The following is an 18,138-nucleotide window of genomic DNA, read 5'->3' on the forward strand; positions in this document are numbered from 1 at the left end:
AAAGACTTAAGAGGCTAATCTGAGGACCTCCTGCACAGGGGTTCCAAGTCTGACTCTTGTAATTGCTTCCCAGTTTCTTTTTAAGCCAAGCAGTTTAAGGTTTGAGGAAATTAAAATTTTCCCAGTTTGGGGGAATGCATCCAAGGGGCAAGTCCTGTGGTATGGAGACACAATTTCCCATCTGCCATTTGCGAAGAGAGAACAGAGGAGGAAAAAGAGGAAAAGGGAAAAAGGTGTCCTCCCTTTCTTCCTATTATCCCAAATGGGGCATCCCCCATCATCCTGGGTTCTAGACTTAACCATTCTTTACCATGTACCCATGGTCCCATCTCATTACAATTACCCACTTGAGAACAGAGAACAGAAGAGATACTGGAGTGAACAGTGAGCCCCTGTCCATCCCTGGGGTTCCAGAATTAACTGGTCCTTACTGTGTACCTGCCTAGCCTTTCATCTTTTTTCCAATGGTAATCCGTTAGGCTAGGACCACCCTTCTTGGGTTCCAGACTTAACCAGTCTTTACTCTGTATCCATGGTCCCATCTCATCACAATTACCCACTGGAGAATAGAGGAGATACTGGAGTGAACCGTGGGCCCCTGTCCATTCCTGGGGTTCTGGAATTAATTGGTTCTTACTGTGTAACCCCCTAGTGTTTCATTTCTGTTCCAATGGTAATCTGTTAGCCTGGGCCACCCTTCATCTCTGTCCTATGGGTCTCTTATGTGAACCCTGAAAATTTGAGATAGGCCTCAGTTAATTTAGAAAGTTTATTTTGCCAAGGTTGAGAACACACGCCAGTGACACAGCCTCAGGAAGTCCTAAGGACATGTACCCAAGGTGGTTGGGGCACAGCTTGGTTTTATACATTTTAGGGAGAGATGAGATATCAATTAATATATGTAAGAAGTACATTGGTTCTGTCCAGAATGGTGGGGGCAACTGGAAGCAGGGAGGGGGCTTCCAGGTCACAGGTAGGTGAGAGACAAATGGTTGCATTCTTTTGAGCTTCTCATAAGCTTTTCCAAAGGAGGCAATCAGAATAAGCTTCTATCAGAGTGAGCAGAGGGATGACTTTGAATAGAATGGGAGGCAGATTTGCCCAGCTTGAATGTTCCCTTTAGCTAGGATTTTGAGGGCACAAGATATTTTCCTTTCACACTTTTATCAGTGGCCTTTAACCAGCCTATATCCTTGTCTCCATGGCCTTATAGTGACTCTCACTCAGAGGATTTTAGTAATAAAATAATTATCTTTTTTCTTAGAAGCCTGTTTCTCTGTTAACTGCCACAGTGGCTGGACTTCCCTCCCCCCTCCCTTAGAATATGACCTTGAAGGTCTTGATGCACATTGAGAAGGGCATGGAAGTAATTCGAGAAATGGCGGCTATAGGAGGAAGTGGAAAGAAGCAAGAGGAATACTCATGGAAAGCCTTCATGTGCTCACAAAAACAGGAGCCCTTGTATTCAAGAGGGTAATATTTATTTGCCCTCTGAACATAAAGCAGTAACCTCTGAGGACTTGGGGCCTGGGGTAAGAATTTCTCCTCCTCCCAAAGTGGTGGTGGCTTAAAAAGCAAGAGGGTGGGATTCTTTTTTTTTTTTTTTATGAGATTATTATTTTTATTTTTTTATTTTTTATTTTTTATTATACTTTAAGTTTTAGGGTACATGTGCACATTGTGCAGGTTAGTTACATATGTATACATGTGCCATGCTGGTGCGCTGCACCCACTAACTCGTCATCTAGCATTAGGTATATCTCCCAATGCTATCCCTCCCCCCTCCCCCCTCCCCACCACAGTCCCCAGAGTATGGTATTCCCCTTCCTGTGTCCATGTGATCTCATTGTTCAATTCCCACCTATGAGTGAGAATATGCGGTGTTTGGTTTTTTGTTCTTGCGATAGTTTACTGAGAATGATGGTTTCCAATTTCATCCATGTTTTTACACTGTTGGTGGGACTGTAAACTAGTTCAACCATTGTGGAAGTCAGTGTGGCGATTCCTCAGGGATCTAGAACTAGAAATACCATTTGACCCAGCCATCCCATTACTGGGTATATACCCAAATGACTATAAATCATGCTGCTATAAAGACACATGCACACGTATGTTTATTGCGGCATTATTCACAATAGCAAAGACTTGGAACCAACCCAAATGTCCAACAATGATAGACTGGATTAAGAAAATGTGGCACATATACACCATGGAATACTATGCAGCCATAAAAAATGATGAGTTCATATCCTTTGGAGGGTGGGATTCTTAAAGGACCAGAGTGAAGCACTATGCAGGCAGACAAGCCGCTTTTAAAAGCCATCAGAAAACTTAGCGCTGGGGCATAATAGGAACAAAATGCACATGATGAGTTGTAAGAAACCGGCAGCACTGGAGTTCCAATTAGTGTTCTGGCCACATGCCAGCAGACAGGGGAAAGATGGAATGTCACCCGAGATAGTAAAAACAAATATAAACCTCGGGGGATATCCACAAGGGAGCCTGTGCCTTTGCTGCTGCAGAAATGCAGAGAGCCATGGGCGCATGAATAATAGGGAGTGTGTGTTTTAGAAGTCATGTGGCATGCAAAGTGAAAGCAAAGAAGCAGACTTTCACCCAAGGCAGAAGGTCTGGTGGGCGTGAAAAGCCATTTTAGAACACACACACAGAAAACAGAAGAATGGGTGGTATACATTTTTGGAAAAGAGCCAATTTTAGTTGGAAAGAAAAAGCAGAGGAAATCCCAGACATTGCATGGTTTTTAGGCCTCAGCCTCACCACTCTCATAAGCCTCCTATCTAGGAGGGCCATTTAATGCTTCTGACCTACTTGGTGTGGACCCTAAGGTCCTTCCCACCCCTGCAAGCCACCCATTAGGGTGAGCTGAGAAATCAACCACAAAAAGCAGAGTCACTTATGCAGAGAGAGAGAGACTGACAGAGAGAGAGAGATCGATTGATTGATTGATTGGGAGAATGTAAAGGAAGAGAACAAGAGTCTCTGCCTGGTAATCCAGGAAATTCTTCCGAATCTTAACCAAGACCAACAAGTGTTACTTCCACGAGTCTGCAAGAACCACAGTGTTATAGAGCTTGGGGCCCAAGTCCCTTAAAATACCTGTAAAGCCTTCCCCAGATTGTGAAGAGTACAATAAATACATAACTTTTCAGTGTCCAAAAATCAACCAACATCAACAAGCATCAAGAGCAGCCAGGGAAGCATAACCTCACCAGACAAACTAAATAAGGCACCAGGGACCAATCTTGGAAAAACAGAGATGTGTGACCTTTCAGACAGAGAAGTTGAAATAGCTGTTTTGAGGAAACTTAATGAAATTCAGGATACCACAGAGAAGGAATTCAAAATTCTATCATAAATTTAACAAAGACATTGAAAATAATTAAAAAGAATCAGGCAGAAATTTTGGAGCTGCATACTAAAGAATGCATTAATAGCAGAATTGATCACAAGAAAAAGAAAGAGAAGAAAAGAAAAAGAAAGGAAGGAAAGAAAGAAGAAGAAAAGAAAAGAAAAAGAAAAGAAGAAAAGAAAAGAAAAAACTGCACACGGGGGTCGGATGCCTCCAACCAAAGAAGGCAAGGCATAGATATCTCTTAACATCTGAGTCACATGGCCAATATGTTACCGGTGGCAAATAACCGAGTCTCATGGTACCTAATATGTTAAGGGTAACAAGTGTCCGAGTTACCATTGGTGAATCTGTATGGGTCTGCAGCAACCTCAATTCTTGCCTCCTCAGAAGAAAGAATTTGACTGAGGGGCATAAGGCAGAAAAAGAGACCAAGGCAAGTTTCAGAGCAAGAGTGGAAGTTTATTTTAAAAGGCTTTAGAACAGGATAGAAATGAAAGCATGCTTGAAAGAGACCCAAGTGGGCGACTTGAAGGACAAGTGCACTGTTTAATCTCGATCCTAGGACTTTATAGGCTGGCCCTTTTCCCATGATACTTCCGTTAGTGTGGGCTGCCTGCATGCAAGGTGCCCTCCTTATCCTTAGGAAGTGAGCATGCACAGTGTATTTAGAAAGTTATATGCATGCCCATCTGAGGCTTTCTTTCCTTTTCCAGTGGAGTGCTCCCAGAAGGTCATACTCTGCTATTTTGTCTCTTAATGCATATGCCTGGGAAGTTGCTTCACCCTCTTGCCTGCATTCAATTAACACTTTAGTGCAATAGGTGTGGGCCATTAGGAAATGGCCTCTCCCTGGCACCAACTGCCAATTTTTCAATTTTAGAGAGGCAATGCAATAATTGCTAAATCATCTTCTGACAGTCCTAGTGGGTGGGGGGAGAGCCCTCTTCTGCCCCAATCATGCCTGTCTAACTCCCTGTAACATAGGCATATCATATGCAAACTGAAGAAAGACAAAGATAAAATACTGAAAAACAAAACAAAACAAAACCCCTTACTTACAGAGGAACAAGGATAAGAATTACAGTGCAGAAACCATGCAAGTAAAGAAGAGAGTGGGCTGTAATATTTAAAATATTGAAAGAAATACTACCAACCTAGACCTCTGGGATTAGTAAAATTATCTTTAAACATGAAGGAGAAATAATTTCTCAGACAAACAAGAACTGAGGATATTCATCACCAGCAGACCTGCCCTGCAAGAGATGTTAAAAAGAATTTCTTCAGGGAAAAGGTACAATAATATAGGTCAGAAATTTATAGAAAGAAAGGGCATTGGAGAAGGAATAAATGAAGGCATGCTTGCTATTGCCCTCATCATTCTTGTCCATCTCAGTGTGCTAATGAAACCACCTTTGCAAAAATTATAGCTGATGAAATTATGACAGTGAAAGAGATCAGACCTTACCAACTCCATCTTGCTTCTAAACTTTAAGCTGTCCTTGTTCGTTCCTGGGTGTAGGCCAAACTAACCTTGGGAAGGAATTTAGTTTATAGTTTAACTCTGAAACAAAATTGATAGTAGCCCTTTCCCAGTCGGGGGCGGGGTCGGGGGGGACCTTCTTGCCTGGGGACCAGTCTGCCTTTGTAGGCCTAACAAATTAGCTACAAGATTAAAAATTATGGTTTAGGGGCCACACAGCCTCCGGCTGCAAGAGTCTGAACCTCCCCAAATTGCTCCTGGGAATAACATCACTGTTGAAAAATCTAAGGTCAGTACTTGAGATACTTTGCAGACCCTGCCTTCCTTGTTGGAAGCAAGTAAAACTCCAAAAAAATAAAGGAGTTGTACAGCAAACTAAACTTTAGTTCTCGACCAAATTTTGGGAGATCAGGGATTCTCTGGAGGGGGGCTTCCAGGCCTCTGCAAGTTGTCCTATTGGTTTGAGCCATAAAGATAGCTCAAGCTGGTACCAAGCACCCATAGGAGATTCGTGAAGGTCAGGGGCACCTCCACGCAGAATCCCTTTGTGGTTACCAAAATATGAACCCCAAATATCTGAGACAAGTCTCAGTCAATTGAGGAAGTTTATTTTGTCAAGGTTAAGGATGCTTCTGTGACACAGCCTCAAGAGGTCTTGACAACATGTGCCCATTGTGGTCGGGGCACAGCTTGGTTTTGTAAATTTTAGGGAGAGATGAGACATCAATTAATACATGTAAGATGCACATTGGTTCTGTCCAGAAAGGCAGGACAACTCCAAGAGGGGAAGGGGCTTCCAGGTCAAAGGAAGATAAGAGATAAATGGTTGTATTCTTTTGAGTTTCTGATTAGCCTCTCCAAAGGAGGCAATCACATATGCATTTATCTCAGTGAGCAGAGGGGTGACTTTGAGCTCTGTCTGTCCTTTGTCCACAGGGAATTTCCTTGTGGAAAAATGGTGAGGGATGTATGTAGCTTTTTTTTTTTTTTAATCTTAGTAACTATCTTTTTTAGGAATAGAATGGGAGGCAGATTTGCCCTAAGCAGTTCCCAGCTTTACTTTTCTCTTTGGCTTAGCGATTTTAGGATCCTGAGATTTATTTTCCTTTCACAATAGATATATACTTATAATGCACACTTTCCATAAACTATATGTATTATTGTACAACTTGCATTTTCACTTTGTATTTTGAGTTATTTCCATTTTGGTATATATAGAGCTACTTCTTTTTGATATCATAGTAGGGTAGAATAGTACTTTATAAAATAAATTTATCATACTTAGTTTAATCCTTTCCCTATTGATGGTCATTTATGTAACCGCCCGATGGGTTCTTCCAGCCAGCTGCACAAACAAAATCAATTCAAGGAGACCATGGCATTGCAGTAAAGAAAGAGGTTAATTGATGTGGTGCTGCCCACGCCAAATGGGAGATGGAGTCCTGTCTTAACTCAATCTCCTGAAGAATTTGGGGGCTAGGGTTTTTCAAAGGTAGTTTGGGGGAAATCATGGGGGTGGCTAGGCAATGGGTACTTGGTGCTGATTGGTTGGGGGTGCAATCATAGGGGTGTGGGAAATGGTCCTCCTATGTGCTGAGTCACTTCTGGATGGGGCCTCAGGAGCAGTTGGTGGGTCGAGGTGGAGCCAGACATGCAAGAAATCTGAAAAGATACCTCAAAAGGCCAATCTTAGGTTCTACAATAGTGATGTTATCTGCAGGAATAATTGGGGACGTTGCATATGTTGTAACCTCCAGAATAACGGCTGTCAATCCTTTATGTCTACACCTTAGCAGGACTCAGCCTGCTCCATCCTCCTAGCCTGGTGGTTTCATTATTAGCTTTACAAAGGCATTTGGTTAAGTTTTGGGGAATGGCTATTATCATTTAAACTATAAAGTAAATGTCTCCCAAAGTTAGCTTATAAGCCCAGGAATAATTAAGGGCAGCTTGAAGGCCAAAGGCAAGACAGGTGTTAGCCAGATCAGATCTCCTTCACTGCCATAATTTTCTCATTGTTATAATTTTTGCAAAGGTGGTTTCATTTACATTATTTACAATTAATTGCTATTAAAAGAAATTATGCATTTTAATATTCTTGCATATATTTACTTAAAGCATTATACTGGAGAAATAAAACTCTCACATCAGAATCTGCAGGCCTATGTCCTTCGTATTTAAGACAATGTGTTAAAGTTTTAATACAATTAAGCTTAAAGGACAAAGCCAATAAGAACACACAAATGTTAAGAATCATATCCTAGAGTGATTCATCAAAAAGTAGTGTGACATGCAATTGAAACTCCTGTTTCTCTTAGTATGACTAGTATCTCCTAAGTCACATATGTTGGTGTGTCTGATTGAGGCATCCACAAAGGGAATACAAATGACCAGGAAAATGATCATATTTTTCTGCCTCTTTGTGCTCTATATTTTAAAATGCAGGTATTGGTACTTTTAGGAGTTGCTTCACAATCTCTGTCTTCCTCTCTTGCTCCTTCCAACACTGAAAAACCATACAGAAAGCAGCTGTGGGTGGCATACTCTGGGCTAAGCCCTGGGGTTACAGGCAGCAAAGACACACCTATGAATTAGCACTGATCTGCAAACCACAGAGGGTACCATGGAATTGTCATGACTCAGTAGCCCCTCACCTCCTTCAACCCTTGACTGACTATACCGTCTACAATGTGCTGAGAATACAGTGGGGAACAATACCAAAAGGGTACTTTCATTCAGGAAACTTCCAGTCTAACAAGTCAAACTCCCCATCGCTTGGAAGGGAGAGTAAAAATATATATATATATATATATTCAGAAGAAAAAAGCACATGCATGCATTAGGCAGGGTGCAAGGCTGGGAGAAAAGGAGGAGTTGAGGAGCGCAGCTGGGATCTGGGATCTGCCTCGAGGAAGTGCGCGAATAGTGGTCCCCTCTCCTCCCAGAACAGTGGAGAGGCGCCAAGACCGTCCCTACCTGGTGCCATCAAAGAGAGAGGACTGTTACGAGTCCTGACAGGGAAAGGCCCTCTTTTGGGGGCAACTGTGGGGACGGCGCAATGCCAACCTGAGCCACCATTTGAAATGAGAAAAAGCGGCGTGGCAGAAAGAAATGAGTCTGGTACAGACCAGTGGTTGGTTTCCTAGGGTTAGAGGTCTAGGTCTACCTTCTGTTAGAAGAGGGGCAGTGGTGAGGCCTTGATGGGAGCCCCCTGCCCCAGAATTCACTTAAGAGCAGGTGTACCTTCCTCCCCTGCGTGGCTCCATGAAGCTGGGAAAGAAACGCACAAGAGGACCACCCTAGAGGCCCAGGCTTGTTTGGCCTGAAATCGCCTCACCCCTCCCAGACTGTAGTGCTGACACCCCCTCTCCCATTAGCTTCCAGGAAGGAGAGTGAGAGGGCTGGGGAGAGGGAGGGGGCAGACACCCAGCAGTCCCTGGTCGGGGAGTTGGGGCGGGGGTGCAGACACACCAAGGGGCGGTTTGGTATCCATCCGCTGCTCCCTCCAGCGCGGCTCTTCCCAACCTCCTGATCCTGTCCCCTGCCTGGGTCCCCAGCCGCCCGCCCGTCCCTATATTATAGCAACGCCAGAAATGTGGTGGTGGTGGTCGCCACGTTAGGGTCCGCGGGGGTCCTCCTGAGGCAGCCTGGTGCCAACCCGCAGGCCCAGGCTGGGGTTCGTCATGGCCCCGCCCACCTCTGGGTCGGAACTAAGGTGGGCCTGAGAGGGGGCGTCGAGCACTTTCGCGCCGTATCCCTCCGCCCCCCTTCCCGACACCCTCGCGGAGAGAGCGGTTCTTGCAGCATCCTGCGCAGCCCCTACCCAGTTTGGTGCAGAGGCGTGGGGGGCGGGACGCGTCTTTGCCATTCTGATAGCGGGGAAAGCGGTGAGAATCCAAGTGAGGAGCCGCCGGAGGAGAGCTGAGGAGAGGAGGGGGAGGTCGACGACCTGGGCCCTGGGCCTCTGAAGGCAAGTGGGGGTGCGTGAGCTTGGGGTGGTCCGCCAGGGTGGACCGGCTGGCAGCCTGCCCCGCCGACCCTGACATCCTGGCAAGGAGGAGACGATCCGGTCGGAGCCGGTCGCCGAAGAGAGGTGCGCAGTGCTCGAGACCCCTGGCGATGGGGAGGCGGTGACCGGTGCAGGCCGGGCCAGGCCAAGGGCTGAGGGGTTGGCTTGAGAGGCACCGTCAGATCGTCTAGAGGAGAACCGCGCTGACCGCCTCCAAGCCAGCTTTGCAGGCGCCGGCGCCCCGCCCTCGACGGTGTCTGTGCCCGGAAAGGGCTGTGGGGGAGCTCCTGCGGGAGAAATGGCGGAGCGGGAGCCATTGTGGGGGGCTCCCGGGAAGGCCGGTGGGAGCCGGCGTCCCAGCTCTGTGCCCAGCCCACGAGAGGTGGGCCGCGTTCGCTACTCGGGGCCCTGATTCCGGAAAGGGGCCTGTGGGACCCCGTGTCTTGGGTGCTGTCCCTTCCCACAGGCTCCAGGTGGTTGTCAAAGTCTCCTGTCTGCGTGATAGGTCTGTTGGGTTCTCCAAAAGTGGAACTTTGAGTGGGTGAATTATGAAGACACTAAAATGAAATGTTTAACCGCCTTTTATAATACCGCACTGTTTTATTGCCTTACATATTTAGATCCCCACATCCAGTTTTGTGCAAGCAAATAGGGTGTGGACTTAGTCGAATTTCACAACAGTGGTCCGTGTAAATAACAGGGTAGTATTTTTCCACCTTTCTTGTTCAGGATCTGTTTTCTCAACATGCTGATCCACTTTAAGTAATGTAATGATGTGTGAGAATGTGGGTTCCGAGTAGAGGGGTAATCTTTTTGAAGGGTCAATTTAGAACATTTGAAGTCAATCTGCTTCTTCAGTTTATGGTTCTGGAAACCAAAACTCCATCTCCAGCCACTCCTCACAGACACTCTCATTTTGGTACAGAAATAGTCCCACAGAAGAATTCATGGCATTTCTGATGGTGGATATCTGAGGAGCTATGAGAGTTGGGAGACTTTATTTACTTAGTTTCTGATTCTCAAAAAGGAGGTGTTAGAATCCGAATTCTGGGAATCTGTCCATTAACCTGCTATTTTTCTACCATTGTTAACATAGTCTCTTGGGGTTATTTTTTGCTAGTTGCTCCGCCTTCTTTTTGTAGGGCGTGACTCTTCTTTGGTGGGAAGGATAGCATCTCCTGAGAACCCCTGCTGTATAAGCAGGCTGACATAGGTGGTGAATAAAGTAGGATCTAGGTATGCATGGGGAAGGGGAAGGGCATGCACAGATGGTATTAAAATAACAGTCTCCATTATGTTCCCTGCCTGCCTTGTAAGTACAATTGCCTATGTTCTACTACCTATTTCTGCACCTCATTTTTTTTGGTTCAGGAAAGGAGCTGTAACTTCTATTGGGAAAATGACTGACTTCAAAGTTGGCAGGAGGTGTAATCAGGCTGCAGGTCTTGGGGTGATTAGGGAATCATTGAGGAAGAGCAGACAGGTGGGAGACATTTAACATAGCCTTGAATATTCAAAAGCATATGTTGTAACCCTTGTTATAGGCATTAGATCATCTTAGTCTCTTCTGTTTTCTTTCCTCTGCCTTCCTTTCTATCCTTAGGTCTGTTTCTTTCTAGGTTCCTGTAGAGATCTGTATGTAGCTGTTCACTTGGAAGTTAATTAAGAAAGAACAAAAACTATTCATTTGGATTCAAGGTAGGTTTATGTGTGAGCACCCCCGTTGATTGGGGTTATGGAAAGGCTGTTGCCAAGTGGGTTAGACCAGATCATATCTTGGTGCCACTGTCTTCCATCTTTCTAGTCACCTCTGACCTCACATTTGTGTACAAGTGATGGGGTGGGGTGAGCCAGGATTATGCCTATGAGGTAATTGGTAGATATTGGGGCAGGAAATGGGAAGATAAGCCACAAGGAGTACTAGGAGGCCAGAAGTGTTATATAACCAAAGCCCTAGATTTGGAAAGGCAGAAATTGGGTTTAGAGATTAGAGTGTAGGTCTGTCAACCAAATACTCAGAACTCCAATCCCATCTGTATTTTTGTCCATAGGCCTGCCCATGAGTTAACTATAGGGCATATCAACACTGCAAACAGGGAAGGAGGAAAAATTGCACTAGATCAGTGCAGGTTGGTGTGAGTGCTGCCTGAATACACCTATGAGGTCTAGTGGTATATATTTTAGTGGTGGACCTACTAGCATGGGTCCAAAGAGACTGGGCACTGCTTTAGCCTTTCTCACTCTCAGCAACCTTACCTGCCATCTTTGTTCCTGTTTGATGCAGAGTAAAAGAATGACAGTGCTTGGGCAGGACATTGTTGAGCATTAGTGGCAGTGTGCAAGGTATAAAATTAAGTAGCAGAGTTTTTTATTAATCCACTTCTACACAATTCATTTCTACTCTCCTATGTCCTTCTGTGTGGCTGTTTGCATAGAGAAGCACAGTTAGACAAGACTCAAAGCCAGTTTCTTTCTTCAACCTCAGGTCCATCTCCACTGGTGGCTGTGGTGGCTTTGGATTGTTGGAAGACCATCACCTTCAGCAGGTCTGCACTTGGGAACAATCATTCTCCCCCAGCCCGAGCGTGCCTCTGCCCTCTGTATCATTGACAGAGGCTGTATGTTTGGAAAGAGAACTTTGTGACTGCAGAACTGACAGTTGACTCTAATTCTTGCTACCAAGTTTTTCCCCAACCCAGTGAAAGAGTGTTAAGACTTCGACCTAGGACACATTGAGAACCAAGGCCAAGACTGGACAGGGCCATATAACTGGGCTTCAACCATGGCTGGGACTAAGAATAAGACAAGAGCCCAGGCCAAAACTGAAAAAAAGGCTGCTATACAAGCTAAAGCTGGAGCAGAGAGGGAGGCTACTGGTGTTGTTAGGCCTGTAGCCAAGACCAGGGCCAAAGCAAAAGCCAAGACAGGGTCTAAGACAGATGCAGTAGCAGAGATGAAGGCAGTGTCTAAGAACAAGGTTGTTGCTGAGACGAAGGAAGGAGCTCTGTCAGAGCCTAAGACTCTGGGCAAAGCCATGGTAGATTTCACTCCCAAGGCTGGGAATGAGTCCACCAGCTCCACATGTAAAAATGAGGCTGGTACTGATGCCTGGTTCTGGGCTGGGGAAGAGGCCACTATCAATTCCTGGTTCTGGAATGGAGAAGAGGCTGGTAATAGTTTCAGCACTAAGAATGATAAACCTGAAATTGGTGCCCAGGTCTGTGCTGAGGAGTTGGAGCCTGCGGCTGGGGCCGATTGCAAACCTAGGTCAGGGGCTGAGGAGGAGGAGGAAGAGAATGTTATTGGGAACTGGTTTTGGGAAGGAGATGATACTAGTTTTGACCCTAATCCTAAACCTGTGAGCAGGATAGTTAAGCCTCAGCCTGTGTATGAAATTAATGAAAAAAATAGGCCCAAGGACTGGTCTGAGGTAACTATCTGGCCCAATGCCCCTGCTGTAACTCCAGCCGTGTTAGGATTTAGATCCCAGGCACCATCTGAGACAAGCCCTCCTTCATATATTGTTCTGGCCTCCGCTGAAGAAAATGCCTGTTCTTTGCCTGTGGCAACAGCTTGCCGCCCTTCTAGGAACACTCGCTCATGCTCACAGCCTATCCCTGAGTGTCGTTTTGATTCTGACCCCTGCATCCAGACCATAGATGAGATTAGACGTCAAATCAGGATCAGGGAGGTAGATGGGATTAAGCCATTTGCTTGTCCTTGCAAAATGGAATGCTATATGGATTCTGAGGAATTTGAAAAACTTGTTAGCTTACTTAAGTCAACTACTGATCCTCTTATTCATAAAATAGCACGGATTGCAATGGGTGTCCATAATGTTCACCCATTTGCCCAAGAGTTTATTAACGAAGTAGGTGTAGTGACACTTATTGAAAGCTTGCTCAGTTTTCCTTCCCCTGAAATGAGAAAAAAGACTGTAATTACTCTGAATCCTCCTTCTGGGGATGAAAGACAACGCAAAATTGAATTACATGTTAAGCATATGTGTAAAGAAACCATGTCATTTCCTTTGAACTCACCGGGACAGCAATCTGGATTAAAGATACTAGGACAACTGACTACTGATTTTGTCCATCACTACATTGTTGCCAATTACTTTTCAGAGCTTTTCCATTTGCTGTCCTCAGGAAATTGCAAAACCAGAAATCTTGTTTTGAAACTACTTTTAAATATGTCTGAAAATCCAACTGCAGCCAGAGACATGATCAATATGAAGGCATTGGCAGCATTAAAACTCATCTTTAACCAGAAAGAGGCAAAAGCCAATCTTGTTAGTGGTGTGGCCATATTTATTAACATAAAGGAGCATATCAGAAAAGGCTCAATTGTAGTTGTTGATCACTTGAGTTATAATACACTCATGGCCATTTTCAGGGAAGTTAAAGAGATTATTGAAACAATGTAAAATGAGCCAGAGATAGAACATTTTAAGCCATCTTCAAACTCTAGCAGGCTGTACATTACAGTGTACACATTATACACTGCATCTTTAACACAGAGTCACCTGTGACAGGCTCTAGGTTTGAGCTAGACTATTTTGGGGGTATCAAATGAATATTATACCTTGGGCTGAAAATGTTTGATTTTTATCTTGTCTAGATTGGCATATTTTTAACATTTTACTTAAGATAGCAAACCAGTTCGTTTTAAGTAAGCTAACTTGTTCATTAGTATCTGCTTAGATACATCTGTGGCTTAAAATGGCAAAAAAGAAAATATCCTTGAGTTTGTAATCTAGTTACAGAAGTAAGGCATACACACACACAAAGATAACAGTACCTAGAGAGAGAGTGTGTGTGAGTGTGCGTGTCTCTGTGTGTGCACGTGCACGCTCATGGCCAAATGTGCGCACTCTACATAAAGGAGGCAGGAGTTCCTATAGGCTATTTAATGTAAGAGAAACTACTATTTTTCTCCTGTTCCAGCTGTATCAGATACTCGTTCCGCAACACAGAAATGACTCAGAATCTCAGACAAAATGTATTATTTGTTCAATTTTAATTTTGCTACTACATTCATAACTCTTAAAATTGTTAGGCTGTTTCGTTTACATCAAAGTTATCTCACAAAAGAGAAGGCAGGAAACGTTTTGTGAGTACCTATTCTATGTCAAACACTGTGTTGGCACCATATTTTACAAGTTTTTTTCCTCTTCTCACAGTGATCTTGTGAGTTAGTTACTTATATTTTTATTAGAACTCATTATTCTGGGTACCCTCCAATGAGAATTAGAGAGGTTAAATACCTTTTCCTAGATTCCCACAGCAGGAAGGTGGCATAGCTGTTTTGTCTGACACCAGAACCCATCTCACCACACTGCTTTACAGTCTTCCTGAAGGACATTTTGAGGTGGGGGGGGCCTTCAAAGCTCAGAGACTGGTTTGAATGGTTTAATTTTGCAATGGATCATGTCCATGCCAGGTGTTACAATTCTTAACTTCCTCCAAATTCATGTGTCCATTAGACATTTGGCTACATCTGGCTGGAGGTCAGGAGAAAATTCTGAGGTAAATAGATGGATTTTATCTGGCAGTGTCGAAAATAGTAGGAGCCCAAAACTTTGTTCAATGAGTAAGATGTAGATTTGGAGTCATCAGCAGGGGAAACTTGTTAGATGTCCTTTGTATATTTTTCTATCCATTTGTATTTTTTCTTTCCCAAAGAGCTGAAATCATTTTATACCCTGAATTTAAAAGGTAATTGCTTTTTTCCTCCTTGCGAAATCATACCTTAATTTTTTTTTTTTTTACCATTTATGATTTATTCTCCTATGTGTCATATGAAAGGCCAAGGGGCTTTATCTTTTACTAGTAGGCAAGCCTGGGCATTTCTGCATTTGTGCCAGCTAACACTACAAAATAGACTTAATTAGAGAAATTTAGACCCAGAATTGCAGCTTCAACAACACAAAACAGGAAAGCTAGAAGAGGTTGCTGTGTCAACCTACAAGATAGTGATTCTTGGAAGTTGGTCTGGACCAGAAAGCATTCCCAGGACATTTAGGCTATGGCTGAGTTCTCTAAGACTCAGGGTGGGAATTATAATCCCTGGTCTAAGCTGATATGAAAGTTTCTATGTGTGAAAATATGGAGTTATATGCTTTGAGATTTTCTGCCAGTTAAGAAACTAAAACAAGATCATACTGTAAATGTTTGTAACTTGCTTCCCCCCACTTGTATACTGTAAACATCTTTGCATGTCAATAAATATGCCTCTACAACATATTTTTGAATCACTTAATATTTTTCCCATGTTAACAGTTGGTATATAGTGTTGTAATCCTTTATTGCATATTCTCATAACATACAATGTACACATTCTTTTGCAAAAATGGGAACACAGTATTGAGACTTGCCTTTTCCTCTTAACACTTATCTTTTCAATTTAGTATTATATAGATCTGTCACATGCTTTTTATCTAATAACTTTATAGAAATATAATTGCCATACATTAAGCTGTATGTTGAAAGTATACAGTGTGATCAGTTTTGGAATGTATATACACACAAAACCATAACCACAATCAAAATTGTAAACACATTCATCACCCACCAAAGCTACTTTTTTTTTTGAGACAGAGTCTTGCTCTGTCACCCAGGCTGGAGTACAGTGGCGCAATCTCGGCCCACTGCAACCTCTGCTTCCCAGGTTCAAGTGATTCTCGTGCCTTAGCCTCCTGAGCAGCTGGGACTACAGGTGCATGCCACCACATCCGACTAATTTTTTTTTTAATTTTTTGTATTTTTAATAGAGACAGGGTTTCACCATGTTGGCCAGGCTGGTCTTGAACTCCTGGTCTCAAGTGATCTACCCATCTTGGTCTCCCTGAGTGCCAGGATTACAGGCGTGAGCCACCATGCCCAGCCTCCCCCAAAGCTTCTTAATGCCCTTTTGTAATCCCTCCCTCCTCTCTCTCCCTGTGCCCCTAACCCAGGCAACCATGGGTCATTTTCTGACAAAATAGAATTGTTTTCATTTCCTGTAATTGTGTATAAATGGACTCATATAGCATGTACTCTTTGGTCGGGAGGGGATCTGGCTTATTTCACTTAGTGTAATTATTTGAGATTCATCCATATCATGTGTCTCACTATTTCATTGCTTTTTATTGCCAAGTAGTATTCCACCATATGGCTTTACCACAGTTTATTTATCCATTCACTTATTGATGGACATTTGGGCTGTTCAGAGTTTGGCCATTATAAGTAAAGCAGCTATGAGCATTTGTGTACAAGTGTTTTTATGGACATAGGCTTTCATATCTTTGGAATGACATCTAACAATATTGAATCTTCTGACCCATGAATAAAATCTCTCTCCACTTATTTAAGTCTCCTTTATTTCTCTAAGCAGCATTGTGTAGTTTTCCTGCAACATGCTTTTTTAGCAGCTGCATATATTCTGTTATGTGGTTGTATTACATGTTATTTAATCCGTTCCCTGATGATGAACACTTACAGGATTTGGTAAGCATGAATAATTCTATGATTTGGTATTTAAATCTTATTCTATAGGTGAGGAAGACCAAAGTTGTGATGGGTAAAGAAGCAGCAGTCACTAATATTAGCCAGAATGGGGGGGGGGGTATTTCATCATTTTTATAATTGGGACAATGATTTTCTGTGTTAATACATGATTACAGAGTAGTCTTGCTTTTGTCTTGATACATGACATTGATGGAGTAGCCTGGTCTGATGTTAATGTTCTGTGAAATTGTTTCAATTCAATGAGAGAACATCAAGGCCTAGCTGTGAGTGCTGGGCCAGCTCTTAGATGTCAGACTGCTTTTCTTCTTGTCACGGATATTTACAAATATTTATGTATATTGCCTAACCTTCAAAATGAATCTCACCAGCCTCATCTCATGGATCATGAATGTCTGTTTCTTCATATACTTGCCAACACTTGGTATCACTGTTTTTAAGTTTTGCTACTCTCATAGACAAAATCATCTCATTGTTATTTTTATAACAACATTTTAAAGGTTACATAATACTACATATTATGGATGTGACAATTGAATCGCACCTTTATATTCCATTGGGTTAATTGTAGGTATGTGAAGATGGACCCCATTACTTAGTGGGTGGAGGAGAGGAGTATATATACATCTGTGTCACTTTGCCTGTTTTCTTTATGCCTCCTCATTGCTGTCCTTCCCACGTGATCTGGAGGCCCTTGCAATTATCACCAACTGACAACTAGAAAAGTTGTATCACTTTATGCCTTGGGAACTAGATTTAAAACAAGAATGAAGAGTTTAGCTGTGCTGACATTCTGTTACAGAGTTCAGGCCCTGAACTCTGTTATGGACCAACACTCAGGCAACAGCCATAGTGACTAGACTTGCAAGTGATATGTACACACAACTACAGCTCAAAACAAAATGGGGCTTATTAATGAGACAAGCACAAATGCTTTCCAGTTACAGTTTTATGAAGATAACATAAATGTACTTCTATTTCTTCAGAGTTGGTCATTTTATAAAATAAGCTTCAGAGAAGTATCATAATTAATTGTGAGTTGATAAAAGTCTTCAAGAGCAACATGCACATTTTGCTTTAACATTTTAGCTTATCTCTGGACACCTACTTTCAGCTCGACAGTGTGCTATCTTGTGTCAGCAGCTCTTCTGAAAGGAGCTCTGGCCACCTCTCCTAAAGGTGCCATGTGCCTCTCAATGGTCGTTGCTAGGGTTTCCCTGAAGGAGAAGAGAACTGCAGAAACTTGCAAACTGGAACAGCTATTTGTTGTGTATGTTGAACACCTCATTTAGCAAACAAAACTAGGCTGTTCTCAGGTTGTGATATCCAAAATAAAGCAAAATATAAAAGACTTGGGTAGAAATATTTTTCTTCTCCAGAAGATGTTAATATTCCATGTAGGAGGGAGAGACTGGCTACTCCCTAAGGCCCAGTTAGGTCCTTTGTGGAAAGCTCTAAAATGTTAGGAACAAACAAAATGCCTAGTATGTTAGCAATGAACAGGAAAGAGGAGTAATGCAGAAAGCAATAATGTGTTTCCAGGTGCTCTGCTTTGAATTAGGAAAGAGTGCTATTCCCTCTCCTTGTTGATAACAAAATGTCATTTTAATGGGAAATTGCACTGGAGAAAGTGTGCTCCACTAGGCCCATGCTTTATTATGTAGCTTTTATGTGTAGCTGTGCTATTGTAGTTTAAGGATACAAAGAATTAATCTTTTATCAGAACCATCTTGATTCTACAAAATATGATAATGTGATATGAGTTAAATTG

The 18,138-nt window shown here is 43.0% G+C and overlaps 2 protein-coding genes across 12 annotated transcripts in view; both read left to right on the forward strand.

Annotated features, from left to right (window-relative positions):
* Positions 1–16,208, forward strand: part of GPRASP3 (G protein-coupled receptor associated sorting protein family member 3) — a 33,587-nt gene extending 17,379 nt beyond the window's left edge. For 4 of the 11 annotated variants that reach the window (XM_063601851.1, XM_063601849.1, XM_063601850.1 and 1 more), the window contains exon 3: positions 11,348–16,208. In XM_063601851.1, the coding sequence (XP_063457921.1) occupies positions 11,645–13,288 (1,644 nt within the window). In that variant the 5' untranslated portion in view covers positions 11,348–11,644 and the 3' untranslated portion in view covers positions 13,289–16,208. Of the gene's footprint in view, positions 1–8,373; positions 8,824–8,922; positions 8,947–10,465; positions 10,561–11,347 lie in introns of those variants that run through there. The other 7 variants (XM_055106426.2, XM_008973015.4, XM_008973016.4 and 4 more) reach the window with 5 other exon arrangements.
* LOC100986445 (ras-related protein Rab-40A-like) overlaps positions 1–18,138 on the forward strand; it is a 221,663-nt gene that overhangs the window by 17,097 nt on the left and 186,428 nt on the right. The window lies entirely within an intron of this gene.

The sequence above is a fragment of the Pan paniscus genome, chromosome X (genome assembly GCF_029289425.2).
Source record: "Pan paniscus chromosome X, NHGRI_mPanPan1-v2.0_pri, whole genome shotgun sequence".
Lineage (NCBI taxonomy): Eukaryota > Metazoa > Chordata > Mammalia > Primates > Hominidae > Pan > Pan paniscus.